The sequence below is a fragment of the Eschrichtius robustus genome, chromosome 2 (genome assembly GCF_028021215.1).
Source record: "Eschrichtius robustus isolate mEscRob2 chromosome 2, mEscRob2.pri, whole genome shotgun sequence".
Taxonomy (NCBI): Eukaryota; Metazoa; Chordata; class Mammalia; order Artiodactyla; family Eschrichtiidae; genus Eschrichtius; species Eschrichtius robustus.
Window position 1 is genome coordinate 47439427 of NC_090825.1, and position 18873 is coordinate 47458299.

At 37.5% G+C, this 18873-nt stretch overlaps 1 protein-coding gene across 3 annotated transcripts in view; it reads right to left on the bottom strand.

The window, feature by feature from the left end:
- Positions 1–4495: 4495 nt before the first annotated feature.
- ELOVL7 (ELOVL fatty acid elongase 7) overlaps positions 4496–18873 on the bottom strand; it is a 69293-nt gene continuing 54915 nt past the window's right edge. For all 3 annotated transcript variants that reach the window (XM_068535371.1, XM_068535372.1, XM_068535373.1), the window contains 5 exons: positions 17366–17446; positions 16419–16475; positions 14058–14163; positions 8998–9134; positions 4496–7169 (listed from right to left, as the gene is read on the bottom strand). In XM_068535371.1, coding sequence (XP_068391472.1) covers positions 6960–7169; positions 8998–9134; positions 14058–14163; positions 16419–16475; positions 17366–17446 — 591 coding nt within the window. In that variant the 3' untranslated portion in view covers positions 4496–6959. The remainder of the gene's footprint in view (positions 7170–8997; positions 9135–14057; positions 14164–16418; positions 16476–17365; positions 17447–18873) is intronic.

An 18873-nucleotide genomic window follows, 5' to 3' on the forward strand; every position in this document is an offset into this window, starting at 1 on the left:
TTAAGAGTAAGAGCTCTGAAATCAAGCAGATTTGGTTTGATACCAGCCCTACCACTTCATAACTGCATGATCTTGGGCAAGTTACTTAAATGCTACAAGCATCAATTTCCTTATCTGTATCTTCCTTATTGTACCTATCTTATAGGGATATTGTGAGGATTTTACCACATGAGACACATAAGGAGCTTAGCAAGCACCACTGTCCTTTGAGAATCTTGATTTCAGCTCCCATAATGCATCACTTCATCTGCTCTTACTGGCATTCTCAACATCCTCCCTTCCTTGTCCTGCTGCATCTTTCTTGCAAATCCCCACCTTGGTCAATGTAAGTCTTCTCTGTGCCCACACGATCATGGGCTAACACAGTTATGGCACATTGAGACCACTACAGATGTATGGTCTCCAGACTCAGCAGGGCCCTGCTGGAGGCTGGGAAATATTTGACATCTGTGGCTAGGCACATCCATTCCCCACTGTATTTATGCAACTTTTCACTCTTCTCCTCAAGCCATCCCTAGAGGAAATAAACATGTTTATGCAATCTCCTTCTTTAAAAAAAAATTTCCCTCAATCCCTCATTTCTTTGCCTACCACCCTTTATCCTCTCCTCATCCTAGCTCCTTGAAAGAACAGTCATCACACTACTGCCTGAGGAAAAGGAGAAGATTTGATGGAGGGATATCCCTCAAACTCAACATGGCCAAAAACAACTCACCATGTGTTCCTTCTTCCTGAATCCCAGTCAGTCCTGGTCCTGGGCCTGCACTCTTGAAGCTGAAACACTGGGTTCACCTTACACATTTCCTTCAAGTTCATGCAGGCCATTTCTTTCCCTTTCTTGACTGGAATTATCTTTTTGGGCACACTCTTGTCTTCATTTTCTGTCTAACAAACAGGCCCTCATCTTTCATGAGTCATATGATATTACCACTTCTTTCAAGCCTTTTCTGAGTCCTGCCATCAGCCAGGGAGAACTATCTCTCCTTTGTGTCCCTACATTATGCAGATTAAAAACCACCACTTTTGCAGCTGGAACACTTGACTTGTTTACATGTTTGTCTCCCTCCATCCAAGTGTAAATCTCTGTGGGGATTGCTATTATTTGACTTGTTTTTTATGCTCAGTGTCCAGCACAAAACCTGGTACATACTAGCTATTTAACAAACTGTTGGGACTTCCCTGGTGGTGCAGTGGTTAAGAATCTGCCTGCCAATGCAGAGGACACAGGTTCAAGCCCTGGTCTGGGAAGATCCCACATGCCGCGGAGCAACCAAGCCCGTGCGCCACAACTACTGAGCCCACATGCCACAACTACTGAAGCCCTCACGCCTAGAGCCCGTGCTCCACAACAAGAGAAACCACCGCAATGAGAAGCCCGCACACCACAACGAAGAGTAGCCCCCGCTCGCCACAACTAGAGAAAGCCCGCACGCAGCAACAAAGACCAAACACAGCCAAAATTAAATAAATAAATTTATTAAAAAAAAAACAAAACTGTTGTTGAATGAATGAATAAGTCAGTAAAAAGTGAGCAGAGGAAGAGAACCTGTAACAATAGCAAACACCTATTTGGTGCTTCATGCATTCATTCAATACAAATTTTTTGAGTTCCTGTAATACGCCAGCCGTTGTTTTAGGCACTTGCAGTGAATAAAACGGACAAAAATGTCTACCCGCAAGGAGGTTATTTTCTAATGAGAAAGGCAGTCAATAAACAATATAAATAATAACTAAGCACACTGTATAGCATGTTAGAAGGTAATAAGAGCTGTATGGAAAAAAAGAGAGAGCAAGGCAAAGTGAGGTGCCAGTTGCAATAGTAAACAGGGCAGGCAGGGCCTGCCTCATTGAGAAAGTGAGATCTGAGCAAAGATTGGAGGGAAATGAGGGGTTTAGTCAAGGGCAAGAGCCCCCGAGGCAGAGGCAAAAGCTAAACCTTGAGGCCTAAGATGGGAATGTGCCTCGTACAGTCCAGTGAACACAAGGAAGCCGGTGTGGCTGGGCCAGAGGGAGCCAAGTGGGAGATGAGGACTGAGGGGCAATGGCAGGGGAGACAGACCATGGAAGGCCTTGTAGACCACTGTAGAGACTTCGGCTTTTTCTCTGGGTGAAATCACATGCCATTGGTGGGTTTTGAGTATAAGTGTGACATGATCAATTTATGTTAAGAGATGACTTTGGGTGCTATGTAGACAATGCATTGTAGAGAGGCAAGGGCAGAAGCAGTGAGTCAGAGAAGAAGCTATTTCAGAAATCCAGGCCGACATGATGAGGGCCCAGAAGTGGTCAAATTCTGGTGATACTTTAAGAGGAAGCCTTTGATGCTGAGTGAGAAGGAGGAGTTGAGGATGACTCAGGTTTTTGGTCTGAACCAGAAGGAAGGCGCTGCCCTAAAAGTTTTCCCTGTATTAACTCATCTAATCTCCAGAATGAACTGATGAGGGAAGTAGTGCCAGGGTTCCTACTTTCAGTGGGGACACTAAGACAGAGAGGTTGTCCGGGTCACACAGTTCATAAGTGACAGAGCCAGGAACTGACCAGGTGGCTGGTTCCAGAGTCAGTGCTCTCAGCCACTGCACCAAGCTCCCCTCCATGAAAGCAGCCTAGTTGGATAAAAGGTTCTTATAGTCGGTCAAAATGCAAAAAGACCAAGGGTAATTCTCTCATCTGGGCAAAACTATTTGGGCCTGAAGTAGGATATTTGGCACGATAAAAAGAGAGAAAGGAAAAGATTCGTGGGCACAATAACACAAAGCAAGCAGAAGACACGCTGACCAAGATTCGTGCAGCTTTTAAGATAGAAGGCAGCAGGTCTGCACTCACGGCCTTCACATTCAGGTAGTCAGATGCTTACATCATGCCTACTGAAGTTGTAAGTACTAAGCACAGAATGTCCCCTTGGGCAGCCTGGGCACTTGAAGCCAATACTACCTTGTACCAAGCCTTCTCTCTTAGTAACCAGACTGTCCCCTAAATTAACTGAATCCTGTCGGCTTTAGAATATACACAAGGTACAGCAATATTTTCAAAATGCTGCAGCTTAAATATAGGCACAAATGCTCTTTTAGATGATAAGGGTGTTGCAGTCTGTAAAGATTGTTGGGCCATATGTGCAAGTACAGCCTGACCTGATACCAGCTGCCAGTGAAAGCCGTGACCACACCCAGCTAGCCACATAAAAGTAAGAGCCCTCTGGTCTTCTCTCTGGGGCAGGCTGGTATAACAGGACATGTTGTGAGCCTGCTGCATTGTGATTGCATCTGCTGGAAACGTCTAGAAAAACTTTTGTCCCCACCTCCTCCCCAGTCAACACATATACTTACGTCCTGAAGTGGAGGTACCAAAACCCTTGGTCTCTCTTGGGTAAGGATCCACCTTCTTTTCCTCCCCACTCAAATCTGGTAAATCTGTATTCTTTATGCTTATGTTACTTCATATTTTCACCAGTTACTACAGAAGGCTTTTAAATACATTATCTCATTTAAGCCATACAACAATCCAGCAAGGAGAACTTGTACTATTATTCTCATTTTACAGATGAAGAAACAAGCTGAGAGAGGTTAACTGGCTTGTTCAAGGTCACGTGGCATCTAATATCCATGCCTCACAGCTTCAGATTCAGCCTCCTTTCCACACTCCCACACTGCTTCTCTGAACCATGCAGCACATCTCATCCTTGGTCCATCAGTCGCCAGATTCAACACTCCCATCAGAAGCTCTCTCACATCAGCCTCTTTCTTTCCAGTCACACATTCCAGCTCTCTTCCCCTCACCCTAATCAACTAATTTATCTCTGCCTTTAGTGTCTCATGCCTCCACCCCACCCTACCAGGTGACTCTTCTTAAGTTACCACTTTGGTCATACCTCTCCTCTCCCCCAAATCTTTGAATGCTCCTATTTGCCTGGGGCATCAAGGGCAGATGCTGCAGCAGCACATCTCCAGTGTCAGAGCCCTCCTCCCTACTGGCCTCATCTCTCTGTGACACCTACAGGATGCCTCACTCAATTTGGTCTGTTGGCCATTCCCTTCACTTTCCTAATGCTTTCCTTCCCCTGGGCCTTGAGTTGTTATTTCTTTTCACTTAGAACACCTTGCCCACTAACCCACTCCCCATTTTGACAACGTGCACATCTTAAATACATGACCCAAATTTAAATACCTTCATGGAGCCTACCTGCTTGCTAAGTGCCACGACTTTCAATCGTATGGCACCAATCATATACTTCTCTGTAACATAATCTCCTCTGCCAGCCTGCAAGCTCCAGGAGGTCCCAACTATGCAGCAGGCATCTTTGTATTTTGTATCACTCTAATGTCTAGCACAGGGCTCTGAACATAACAAGTGTACAACAAATGTGTAAAATGATTTGGTTAAATGAATATTCATATTAAAAACCATCTATCCATGCAAGCATATGCAGTTAGATTCCAAAATGAAAGACACACACATGTACATGTGATACCACAAATTTATTATAATACACACACCAAAAACCAAACCCAAACTTTGACAGTATCCACAGAGTTTTCCAAAGTCGTTAAAAGTAGTTAACAGAGATAAGGGATAATTGAAGAAATGTAACATCATAATCTTATAATTTATGTAACAATGTAGTCTGCTCAATTAAGAATTCTACTCAAGACTTTAAAATGGCAATGTCCCACAGATAATTAAAATTTTACATTTGCATTTATTTGTAATATAGATATAGGTTCTAAAGGATTCATAGAGCTTTATGTCATAAGCCAGATTTTGCAGCTGGCCTTTTTATTTGTTAGGTAAGCAAACCCAAAGGCAAGGAAGTCCTGAAAAGTGGGATGAAACTCCAACAGAAACTCTATGTGACCCACAGAGCTGTTTAATAAAACAATGCCCATCCAGTCCTACATCCAGTGATACCCATTCTACTCTGCTGATGGTCATACGGAGGTTACCTCTGCCAGCTGTGATTTCTTTTCATGTAACATTCTAGCTCTCCATTCCTATTCATATAATGTAGAATGTGATTCTGTCACATGTTGCTGTTAGTTTACAGGCACAGCAAACATTTTAAAGACTTTTTAAAGGGAGACAAGGAGGGGTTGTACAGTGCAGGGCAGAAAGTATGCAAGAGAAGAAACAAACTCTCCTGTTTTCTCGTCTTTTAGTTTTGCTTCCTTTTGGTCTTTACCCTACTGGGGTCTTTGGGAATTGTGCGTATGTGTAACAGCATCTACCATACCTCCTCATTTTAGCACAGGCTGGATTTGAAGAGAAAAATAGGAAAACACTTAAGGAACCCTGAGACTCTCACAGAGAAATACATTAGGGCTGCTGTTTCTTTTAGCTTTGCTCTCCTGTTTTTTACTATTTATTAAAGAAAAATGAAATCTCCCCTTTTATCAACCCTCAAATTCTCATAGTGTAAGCAAGTGAAATCACTAAAGGCAAATAACCTTACTAATCTGCTGAGTGTGAAGAGAAAAGGCCATGGTACAGATTAATGGATTAGGAGGGAGACACCTAACTCTAGGAGTTTACAGTTGGTAAAAACTCAGGCTTTGTTGTACAATAAGTATCACTGTGTGTTACACAATTACTGGGGTACTAATTGCTTATAGTCATACAAGCATAAGCAATCCTTCAAAATCAAGTAAAATAGAACAAGAAAAAAGACACTGTGGAAAAATTCAGAAATGTCCAAATACTGCTGTTCCTTGGGCAAAACTCTACTGATCAGTAGTTGGGTTCTCCAACAAGAAAATATGACTTTTAGAAAGTAGCAATTTTAAAGAAACGAGAGCTATGCAAAATGAATTTCAGTCCCTCATTATATAGTTTATAAGTTTGAAAAAAAGAATTCCAGGCTGTTAATTCATAATTCTGGAAAATATTTTTCCATGCAGTGAATCTATAACAATAACTATTATACAGTCTCTCTCTTGCTTGTTCTCGTTATGAGAGAGACCCTTATCACCAAATCTTCCCTGGATAATCTCTGTGCCACCATTTGCTTCCAGTTGCTTCACAAGCCACTCTTAACCCATCCCTGGGTGGTCTAAAATCATTTAATGTGTGCCAATGATATGAACATTTACACATCTAACCAATATATATTTAACCAAGATAATCCTTTAAACCATGATATGAGAAAGTGACATTACAATACTACAGACGACTATTTTTTCCATTGACAAATTCACCTCTTTCCTGAAATATACAAAGTTCATTGCAAAACAGTAATAGCAAAGTGTTCATTAAGCCATCAGAACAAATCACCTTGTTTTCAAAATAATAACTTAACCTTAGTTTCAAATGCATCAATGTACTACCCTAAAGGATTGTCACTTTTAAACAGTTTACACAACAAAAGCGTTGTGAGGAAGTGTTACAAGCAAAACTGGTGCCGGCTACTCAAGAGATCCATTAAAACTTACCATTAGTGATTTTAAATGATAACTGATCAAAAATACACTTAACGTTCACCCTATTAGCTCTTTAGAATGGGAATTCAAGTTTAGAGTAAATACAGTGTCTTCTGAATATAGTCAACAAGCAACAAGGCCAGAGCCCACAGTTAAAGGTTTCCAGACCCGACAGAAGGAATCTACTGTACGGCATGAATCTCTGTCCGTGCTCAAAATATCTAACGATATTTTTCATCTATACTGGACTTCTTTGAAGAGTACTATACTGTTTCACATCCTTCTTTCAATCTTACAAAATGTGTTAAATAAAACCTTTAGATTAGGTTTAAAAGCAGCTGAAAAACTGGCTGCTTTAGGCTCTAATTATCAGAAGACTGTTATCTGGGAGCTTTGGGCTCTCAAATATCAGAAACCCCAATAACTTATCATAAAAATACAAGCTCTTGGTTTTGAAAAATATACAAAATGCACTGCACATGGAAATATCTCTTGATTGTCAAGGAAGACAAGATATCAGTCTTATTCATAGATTTATGCTGTGCTGGAATTTCAGTGATCTTTGTTTTTGCAGACTCCATTTTTCACTGTTTTGGGTAGCCTCTGACCTTTGGTGTAAGCACGGTACCAAAAATGGAGAAAGAGCAGCAGAAAGATGCACCCGTAACTCATAATGATGTACAGAAAGACTGGAAACTGGTACTTGCAATCCTCCATGAAAAAGAACTGGCCTATGTGTATCGTGACAATAACGAACTGGACCTAACGGACGGAAGAATGAAAAGTATTGTTTAGCTATGAAGAGTCACAATGGAGCAATTATTTAATGCATTCTTTGTCTGCTTATGTTTAAACACCCTCCAACCACATCTAGGCTACTGTTGGACAGGGAATTTTATCTTTCAATCTAGCCTCTATGGGAGTGACAGTGGGTGGAACAATGTCAAAATGCAGATGGGAATTTGGAACCACTATTCAGTCCTGCCAAAGGGCACAGCTCCAGGGGGAGCTATGTAAATGTCCCTGGAGCAGGGCAGTGCAGCAGCCCTTTCACACTCAGAGAACCATCAGTCTCTGACTTGAGTCCTTGACTGATGAAATGCATACAGGACCACTACCTTATGGCCTAATTTTCTAGGGCAGTTTGATTTCAAACATTCTGTCCTGTTGTTAGACTGGATATTTCCGTTGGTGGGGAGGGGAATAAAAACATTCTTATTAGAGCCCGGCTTATTCTGTAGGAGCCAAAGCATCGCTAAGTCCTCATATCTGCCACCGGTCCTCCACCGTCATAGATAAAAAATACATCCTATCTGCCAACTGCAGCAGAGAATCTGCAAGGGGTGAGAGAGCATTGGTGACCCTCCTAGTGATGCCCAAAGGCTCTGTGTTCTAGAACATTCTACACAGTCTCAAAAGGGACATGTTTTGGGCTAACATCCAGATTTTTTGGATATATTTTTTCTCATGATTAAAAGGCAACATGCGTTCTGTGGAAATTTGGGAAAATAAAAATCTATACATAAAAAAAATAATGATTACCCACAATCTATCCTGTTATAACCATAGTTAAGATTTTCACATTGTTCCTGTTATAATCATCAGCTTTCCTTGCATTATCTTAAGGAACTTTTAGAACATTCCTGTGCAGTAGATACAATTATTCCTCTCAGTTTGCAGACGAGAAAATGAAACCTTAGAAAGCGTAAGCAGCATCCTCAACATTCTATGCAGGTGTGCTTGTATAAATATTATCAACATATTTGAAAAAATAATGAACAACATGTATTCTTTTGCTATATAAGTATTTTTCCACATTATTAAAAAGTTTCTACAACATTTAAGAGTATGTTAAGTGAAAAAAAAGCCTGATACAAAATTCTACATGCAGTATAGATGTTCTAATTTCTCTGCAATGAGGACATATTACTTTACAATCATAAAAAATGCTTAAAAGGAAAGGACTTGTGAATAATTTTCATGACTTTGTAATATTCCTAAGCAGGAATTAAAATAATTTACTTCTTCATTTCCTTACGGTTGGTTATTTAGGGTGTTGTCACTTTTGTCAATATGTATATTACACCACCATTCTACACCTTTAATTCCCACAGTACTTATACTAGTTGGAGGAAAAATAGACTTATAAGTGTTAGGACTAGGTAGGCAGGCACACAGAAAGGCTCATAATCCTCTCAAAGTTACATTCCCTCAAGGTCATTTAGATCTAGAAAATGGAATGTCTAACTTCTAATTTAATATTATGTATAATGAGGTTCACATAATTTTGAACATAAATATTTTTATTTTATATAAATGCATAAAATAGTATAAAGATGGTATAAAGATACACACGCTAGTTTAATTGTCTGAGCCTCTTGGCTACCAAATATGCTTTGCTTTCAATAAAGTTCCTGACAAAAGTTCACATAACAAAGAAAGGACAATGATGGGATGCCATAAGAGGCCAGACAATTTATATCCCTGTGCTTTGTAAACTTTGCTCTTTAGTTAGTATCCTCATTCGTAAGGAAGACAAGGGACTCCAGTTTAGTTTCGTATCTGGTTTTAAAGAAAATCAATTACTCACAAGCTGTAATGATGTCAAATACTTTTTCCACCACAAATACTTCTGGTAGGCTGGCCCCAATGCACACAGTCCATAGTAGGAATACATGACCACATGTACAGCTGTATTTAGAAAGGCATGGAATGTTCCCAAACCACCTGGAAAAAAATATTGTAAAATAGGGGCACCGTTCCTTAAAATGAGACATATTTTTGTCTGAACTGAAATTTTAGTATAATTATTTCTTTAATTTTAGTAGGAAGAAAAATATATACGAAATATCACTCTTGTTAAATAGCTATAAAATTAGAGGGAGCTGGATAATACATCCAGTTAGTAAAACTAAAATACAAATCTTGTAAAATAAATTAGCATGACTTTATTCTGTGATATCTTAACCTTAAAATAGTCTTCTGATTTGGGTTTACTTTAACAAACCAAGTTGACTTCCTTTTAAATATAATATATTGCTAAGTAATAGTAATCAAATTCATTTTTAGCGAGAATTAACATATATAAAGCACACAAAGTACACCAATCTTAAGTGTACAACTTGATGATTTTTTACATATGTACACACCTATGTCACCACCGCCAAATTCAAGACATAGAACATTGCTGATGCCACATGAAGTACCCGTGTGCCCCTTCCAAGAATGTACACCTCCCAATGTAACTTTTATTCTGCCTTCCAGCACCAACTATTAGTTTTGCCTGTTACAAAACTTCATATAAATAGAATTACACAGGATGTATTCTTTGTGGCTACATTCTTTCAGTCAACATACTGTTTTTAAGATTCAACCATGTGATTGCCCTTTTATTGCTGTGTAGTATTACGTGATAGGAATGCATCACAATGTATCCATCCTCCCATTAAAAGACATTTGTGTTGTCTTCAATTTGGATTATTATGAATAAAGCCTCTAAGAATATTATTTTACATAACATTGTGTGGAATCAAATTAACTTTTTCCATTCTCAATAGTTTTCCATAAATACTTTTAGTGCCACAATTTTTTTTTTTTTTTTTGCCGCACTGCGTGTGGCATGCGGAACTTCCCTGACCAAGGATCAAACCTGTTCCCCTGCAGCATGCAGTGGAAGCGTGGAGTCTTAACCACTGAACCACCAGGGAAGTCCAAGTGCCACAAAATGTTGGCAGTAAAACCACTGGCTTTCATTACCAAGCTGTGCTAAGTTTGCTCTAATCAATCATTGTTTTTCCAAAATAAACATTAATTGTTAAATCATCTTTCCTTACTGCTTCTATTTGACTGTTATCAATTGTGCCTTCCTATCCTGGTTTTCCTCTTCTAATCTCACCACATCTCCCACTGATCACTTTCAATTTAGAATAGAAGAAAAGGACCCTGGGGGGAATACAAGCAAAGATTGTTACAATTGTCTTTAGCTGGATCAGTAGTACAGTGGAAGGGGTAACAGAGTGTTCAGTTGATCGTAGGGAAAAAAACCAAAACTCTTCCCTAGTGTCTCTTTCCTAAGATGCACAATCTTGAAGAATCTTCATTCTCTATGCACAGCCTGATTCAGCTTAGTAATGCTGACCTAGAATTTAAATATTTCTCCAAAATATGCTATTTTATTTATTCTAATATTCCTTAATTTCAGAAATTGAGCAAAACCTCACAGATTTGCCTAACTATGTTAGAGGAAGGACTGAATTCATGAACACTATGAGTTATAGAAAGTTTAAAGCAAAATACAAATTTATTACTTCAACCACAATCTTCTAAGGAGAAATGTCATAAAAACTGTTTCATGGAAGAAAGAATTATTTTTTTAAAAAATCATTCATAATTGCAGCAATGCTAGATTCTTCTAAATACTACCACTGCCAAAGTACACCCTTAAAATAACCTGTTTTAAATAATTACTTTTAAGTAGTTTAAATATTCCCCTAAAGTCTCTTTTACGCTATACTGTGCTTCATAAACTTTCCTCTCCTAAATAAGTAAATCAAATTTCAGCTAATCCTGTAATTATCACAAATTTCAAGTCAGAAGAAACTGAATTAATGAAGCTTATTAACAACCTCCCAGCTTTTATTATTTACATTTGGATTAGTCTTATTTCCCAAAAGAAACTTGAATAAATAAATTAGTATGGTATGAAAACACCTTTTCTAGGATGATTTAAAAATAGAATAGATTAGGAGTCAAGCTGCTTAACATGGGGACAAGCCAAATACCTCTCAAGTCCATTTGTCTCACAATTACATATACACAGGAAATCTATTTCACGCTTGATAATGGACTACATTAGACTGAGCCTTTCTCCCTAAGACACCTCTCCCATTTTTTGGTAGAAGAGTTCTATTTTCCATTCAGAAACTTTCACCATTTAAATGTCCTAAAATGAGGCTCCTACGGACAGGAATTTAACAAAGCACTAGTGTAGCTCAGAGTGTTTAGTAAGGGTTACTGATCAAAATAAGCTATCAAATCAAATTAACTTGCTTATTTTCTCTAGTAATGATTATTTTCTGATGTTATTTTAATGTTTGTTCACAGAACAATCACATTTTAATTAGTAATGCTTTTCATATCTTCTTTGGAAGGCTTTTCTAATCAAGTATTTTCTAAGCTTGTTTTCTTCTTTATAATAGTTCTGAAAAGCAAACATCTCAGGATGAATTATAATTAGTACCATCACATTTTACTCCTTTGGTTTGGAAAAAAATAAAGGAACCACCTGGGTAATTATCACAACTCTCCATATCTATGGGAGGGAGTATATACATAATTAATATAAAAACCTGCCTCAGAAATACTTCCATCACGTTCAAAAGAAAAGCTGGATTGCTATTATCCCAGGGAGGAGTACAATAGTCAAACAGGAAATTAAATACTAGATAGAGATCAGCTGTGCTCAAGTTTTTGAAAGGACAGTTTAAACTGGACAGTTTTATTCTAGGAATGAAAGCCAATGCCACACCACGCTTCTGGGAATACCTCAGCTCTTGTTGTTGTGCTTGTCACTGAATAGATATCAGGTGTGCTGTACAAGTGTTTACTAGGTTCCACACATGAGATTGAGCAGAAGTGCCAACTCATGGAACATGTGAGAGAGAAGAAAACATTATTTTCTACCACTTACATTTTGTAAAGCAGAAGGGGAATTGAGGTGTGGACAATGAATCCATTACAAAGTGCTTAATGTACATGGTAACATTGAAAAATTGGGAATATTATATGTTTAAATGTTCATTATTGAAAGCATTGCTTGTTTTTTAAATGGAAACCAGACTATCAATGGACTCAAAGAGAGAAATTAGAAAAATGCTCAACTCTATTCTACAAATAAAATTTTTTTTCCCATTATAGAACCAACAGATATTCAAACTAGAAAAATTAGAAAATGCAGGGATGGATAAAGAAGGAGAGGGAGACCACTTTTGTGTCGATTTCTCTAAATCACTGTTTTGGGGGTATTGTCTTCCTATATATTTTTAATCTATATTTATTTTTCAGTGTTGTAATAGAATAATCTTGTCTCAGGGAAGAAACCTGAATAAATAAGTTCTAAGGGTGTGAAAACACCTTGTCTAGCATACTTTAAAAACAGAATAGTAAGAATAGTCATCTATTTCTGATAATTTAGGAGCCAAGCTGCTTAACAAAAGTTTGAGCTAAATGTCTTTCAATATCATTGCATTTCACAGTTATAAACACAAGAGATCATAACCATTCTATTACTGGTTGTTTAGGTATTTTTTAATTTTCACCAAAAAAAATAGTGTTAAGAAATATCACTGTAGAAAGAACTGAGAGGCACAATATACATGTGAGAGAAAATAAAAACATAGAAAGCAAAGAAAAATAATGGAGATTAAATAATATAACTACCTTCAATTTGTGAAATGGACACAGATGAGACTATCTTGTTATAATGTGAGTTAAATTTTTAAATTAACACATATACATTATAAGAAAAACAACTACATTTCCTTTAAAAAAAAATCCTCAACAGATAAATGCCAATTTTGGGCAAGGAGCTACTTTACATGCTGGAAAATCTGATGCCCTTAGGCCAAGGTAGGGACAGCCCTTCCAGCTCCCCTAGGTTCTGCCATCTTCTTCTAGCCACTGGCTTATCCATGTCCCCTCATGCTCTGAGACATGCAGAATTTTTCCCCATGCCTAGAGAGTCTAAAACTCAAACAAGAGTTCCTCAGTTGTGGTTTCTCTTTCCTTTTAGTCTTACCAAGTCAGAATGCCCAATAGAGTTGAGCTCTTCACAGAAATGTTAAAGCTTTGTCTAGTATGGGCTGCAGGCCTATATGAAGACTTCTTAAATTAAAGAAACTAGCATACATAAATCCCCCAAACAACTTTTGCTAGTAAGACTATATCCTTCAGGGTATCACTTATTTAAAAATTTAGGATAGGTAAAATTACTTACCTCTCTGTTTTCTCATATTCTAGATGTTCAGAAGCATAAAATCAAAACCAACAAAAGAACCTGTTTGCCAAGCTTTTGAGTTAAACTATTTTTGACCTAAAAGACAATATCAAAACATCCTTTACTATGGTAGGATGTTTAGGGAAGGTGGGACAACTGCAATTTGACACATCTTTACAGAGTTGTTAGGGGCTGGCATGTGTGTCAGTTTTTGGAAATTTGAAAGCAAAGAAGACATGGAACTTGAGATAAACATTCTAACTTCCTGGAAACACACAAGGAATAAGTTATCTAACTATATTCCTATAAAACCAAGGATTTTGCCATTTTATTTGTTTGTTAATTATTTATTTAACAATAGTTACAGAACTATATAGGAAAAGAATAAAATCCAAACAAAACAACTAAAGGATATGTGTAGAAGACTATATACCCAAAGGTCTTACATATTAAAGAGTATTGGGGGGTGGAGGGGAGATCTAGTTAGGAGTCCTATGTTTATGTTTCAGATAATTAATGAAAGTCAGAAGTTTGATCAAAGTGATTCTTCGATGTTTTGAGATTCTTTTAAATCACATTTAAGGACAGAATTTATGCTTATAGCATACAGAAACGTAATCAATTATACCACATGATCCCAACTCTCCCTTGGCTACCTGCAGCAAATTTGACTCCAAACCACCAGGTCCATGGCATGATGGTATGATGGAAGACATGCAGGAAAGTCACTTGACTACTTTTCTTACGCAGAACAAAAAAGATCTGAAATAATTTAAAGAAAATCAAGTTCATATAAAATCATGCAATAATTTATCTAGTGTTACAAAACTATTGGCAAAGTGCAAACTATTCCACGTCATAATGTGCTTTGAAAGAGTTGCCTTACAGAATGCCTATAGAAGCAGCTGATTCTCCAAGAGGCAGCTCAAAAGCTAATACATATGAGAGAACTTAGGTACGATGCCTAGTCATGCAAGAATCAGTAAAAAGGTGAAAAGATATTGAATGAAGATTTAAAAATCAAAGATATAAAGTGAAGAATATGACCAAAAATTATTGAAAAAATGTTATTGGTTTAAAAAAAAAAAACCCACGTGGATTTTGAAATATATGGGGAAGCAGAGACTTTTAAGTCCTAGGGCTGAATTTCTACACTGCTCCCTAACACATGCTACCAATTTAGATAATGGATTAAGCAAACTAAAAGAGGACTTGTAGCAAATCAGAAGTTAGCAAATTATTATTAAAGAAAGAGGAAGAGGGAAATACTTGAAGAGTTAATTGGGGAAGTAGGGTGGAAAAGAAAGCAAAGCAGCTTAGGAAAAATGAGAAGGGCAACAAAGGCACCATCCAGATTGAATGTATCCAGTGGTTTACAGAAGCGACAAACAAAGAGGTAGAATAGGAAGGCTTTGTGGAGGGGGGAGGGTTCAAAAAAATATTCAAAAGCAGAATTAAATGTTCAAAAATATTCAAAATGCAGAAGACCAGTGATGAGTTAGACTTCTAAGTACAAGACTAAACAGAGTAGCAGAAACAAAAACATTCCTAAGAGTAGTTGAGAAATGTGGTTCAGGGAAGAACACAGAGCAGTAAGTTTCCTTATGGAAGCTGAAACTGAGAACATGCAAAGCAGGAACAATGAAGTCAAAACGCATTAGCTTATGCACGTGGAGGAAGGCAACACGGTGCTACAGAAAAAGCCATAAACCAGCAATCTGGGGTCCTAGTCCTAGTCAGTAGCGGCGTTCCTCTGGACGAGTCTTGTAACTTTCTGGCTTCCATTTCTCTTCAGATTTAGTGCTCCAGGCTAGGTCAGTGGTTCTCAACCCTGTCTGCATATTACAATGACCAAGAAGGTCTGTTTTTTGTTTTTAAATAACCATGCCTGGTCTCTAACTCCAGACCATCTGACACCAAATCTCTGGGGGTGAGGCCCAGGTTTTTGTTTTCTAATGCAGTTAGGTCCCCAGCACCACAGCGGTTGAGAACCACTGGACTACGGCAGGGGTTCTTGAAGTGTGGACCCTGGACCAACAGCAATAACAGCACTTGAGAACTTGATAGAAATGCAAGTTCTTGAGCCCCATCTAACACCTACTGAATCAGAAAGTCTGAGGGTGGGGTCCAAGCACACGTGTTTATGAGTCCTCCAGGTGATTCTAATGCATGCTAAAGTTTGAGAACCACTGGATTCTACACTCACTAAATTCTCCTTTCTAATTCTAACATTATGTGTAGCCAGCTGAGAAGGTAAAGCATGTTGAAATTTGCTACCAGAAATGTAGTGGTATATATTCTAAAGAGAGAAAACACGCGTCAGTCTTAGGCCCCGCACTGATTCCAGATAAATAAGATCCACATGCCACAAAAATAAAATAAATAGCCAGCTTTCCTTTGTTTCTGGAAATAAAGGTGCATGGCTTTCTCCTCTCATCATGGATCCTAATCCATGGCACTTGCTTTTCCCAGGCCTAGTCACTCAAAGTCAGAGTTGATACTCAGGAAGGGAGAAGACCAGTAAACATGGACTTCAGAAAGGCAGATGGAAATAGTTTTGATGTTACCAAAATTACTGATATTCCAGGGATAAGCTAACATTCTAGTGTAAGTTTATGAATTTTGAAGCATTTATCCTCTTAAAGGAGTATGGATGACACAGTGTTTTGTTATAAAGAACCAAAGGCAACATATTCTCTGCTCTTTGCTTCTTGAACTTACTTCACAAAACAACTGTCATCCAGCTATATAGAGACATAGCTTTGTAGTGTATGTGTTAGTTACATTCTTATCTTAACTAGGTGGTAGATATAAAAGAAAACATTTTGGCATTTGCAAAAGACTGAAAAATAAGTTTATCCTATTCTCTAAAATAACTGATAATAAAAAGTAAAAGATAATATGAGGTCTGCCTGAGGAAGAGAGATAACCAAAGTTATAAGGCAACTGAACACTCACAGTTTATTGCTTTCATTGAAACATCAAACATTTACCAAATGTGGTGATTACATACTCACAGTATCTAAGAGCTCAATAAATTTGGAGAAGTAATAAAGCCAGCAGGTGCGTGCCATCTGCAGAAACACACATAGATATGAATTTATTTATTTTTACATGGAAGAAAATTTTATTTTTTCTAATTTTGGCAAAATTCACATTACATAAAATTTACGATCTTAACCATTTTAGAGTGTACAGTTTGGTAGCATTAAGTACATTCACATTCTTGTGCAACCATCACCACCATCTATCCACAGAACTCTTTTCCTCTTATAGGACTGAGACTCTGTACCCATTAAACAGTAAGTCCCCATTGGTGAATCCAGCCCCTGACAACTACCATTTTACTTCCTATTTCTGAATCTGATTACTCTATGTACCTCGTATAACAGAATCATACAGTATTTGTTTGTCCCTTTGTACCTAGATTATTTCACTTAGCATAATGTCCTCAAGGCTCAACCACATTGTAGCAGTTGTCAGAATTTCCTTCCTTGTTAAGGCTGAAAAATATTCCATTGTACGTATATACCTCTATTTGTTTATCCATTCATCCGTTGATGGACATGTGGGTTGCTTCCATCTTTTGGCTAATGTGAAGAATGCTATCAACACTGGCATACAAATATCTCTTTGAATTCCAGCTTTCAATTCTTCTAGGTATATACCCAGAAGTAGAATTGTTGGATCATATGGTAATTCTGTTTTTTGAGGAACCAGACATAAATTTACTTTTAAATCCAAGAAATTCAAAAGAAAAAGCACCAGTTTTCATTTTACAGAAAATTACACACCTGAATTTCTTTGATTTTTTTCTTGTAATTATTAGCTTTTTCTCTCAACACATATATTCTGAAAATTGAGTCATTTACTCATTCTGATTTCACATTCAGTGTTTACAAATAGAGCCCAAAAAGTTTTAACGTTGATTTTGTGTTACAAGTTTTTCCAAAAAGAAACTTACCCTCAATGCTGTAGGCGAGCGTGAATAGTCAACAATTTCACATCGAAAGGAATAACCTGTACCCCAGCCAGACATCACAAACTGCAAGAGAGCACATGCATATTAAAGAAGGAAATATTTGCTCAACGGCTACAATGAAGGTAGTTTTGAGTATGCCTCTTCATTACATTCTCAGCTGAGTCAGCAGTCAGTGCAGAGGGGAAGGTGGGCTAGAACAGTTTCAAACCAGGAACTCGCTTGATATCAAAGCATCAGGAGTTTTCAAAATTGTAAAGTCACATTTATATAAACTGTGTACTAACTAAAATGGCTATTTCTTGGAATGATTATTCTAATATAGTGGAGAACACAATACTAGGAATGTTTTGTTTGAACAGCAAATACTGGTAAGTGCTTGACCTTATGTACATCTCTATGTGCCTGTGCATATGTTTGTGTACTCTCAAAGGGGTGACTAAGTCTGAAATCAGTCTTTTCTGATAATTTCCAGCCTTTGCAATTAGTCAACAAATAAATGAGCAAAGCAACTTTCTCAATGTACTCATCCGATGGCTGCATCAACTGGGTTTTTCCAGTCTCGACTAGTGGATGTAACGTGAAGTGATAGTCCATAGCTTTTAAATCAAGATCGACCAAATACAAGACTCACGTATTACTTTTGCTTTGGATTCACATGACAAGTAAGAGATGAAAATACTAACAAGAAAGTGCAGTCTGGCAAGCCTTAATTCCAACACACCCACAAAGTGACCTTAGACTAGTGGTGAGAAGAAAAAGCCTATTGTTGATAAATCTGGACCTTAACTCAAAGATTACATTGACATTCTTTCAGTCTGACGGTGGGAAGGTCTCCTTTTAAAACAGTATCTGAAAATGAAAAGCTAAGGGTTCTAATTTAAAATTAACATTGATATTAAATGGTTGGCTTAATTTAGGGTTCTGACAATATGACCAGTTCTTCTCTGGAGTCCTATTCTCACAAATGCCAACATCTTCCCTAGGATGTCTTCTTTCTCAGCATAAGGATTATATCATTTTCTATCACATTACAAGTATGCACTTTTAATTACTGTTAAAGCTGAAATGACAACTTTACAGTAAATTAACTTCTAAAGGCAAAAGTTTATGAGGCATAATCAGAATGACATTTTAATGGTAAAAAGAAACGAAGGAGAAAGAAAAACTACTTAGACCGTGGTATTTAAAAACACTATCCTTTTTGATTGATACTAGCTCCTAGCTTGATTTGTAATATAAATTAATCACACTATTAACTTGGTAAATTATGAAATCTTGAGAATTAAGATTCAGAAAAGTATAAGACATATTTCATGGGTGAGAAAAGTATCTTACAAAAACAAGTCAATGAATTTTCTCAAAGGAACAAGGGAATGTGGTACAGAAATAGTTAAATCTGTTTTACAAAATCCTGATCTGTCAGTGAGCACCTTCCTATTCTTTTGCACTTGGACTCACTTTTGACTGATGCAAGTAACACTCTAAGTCCA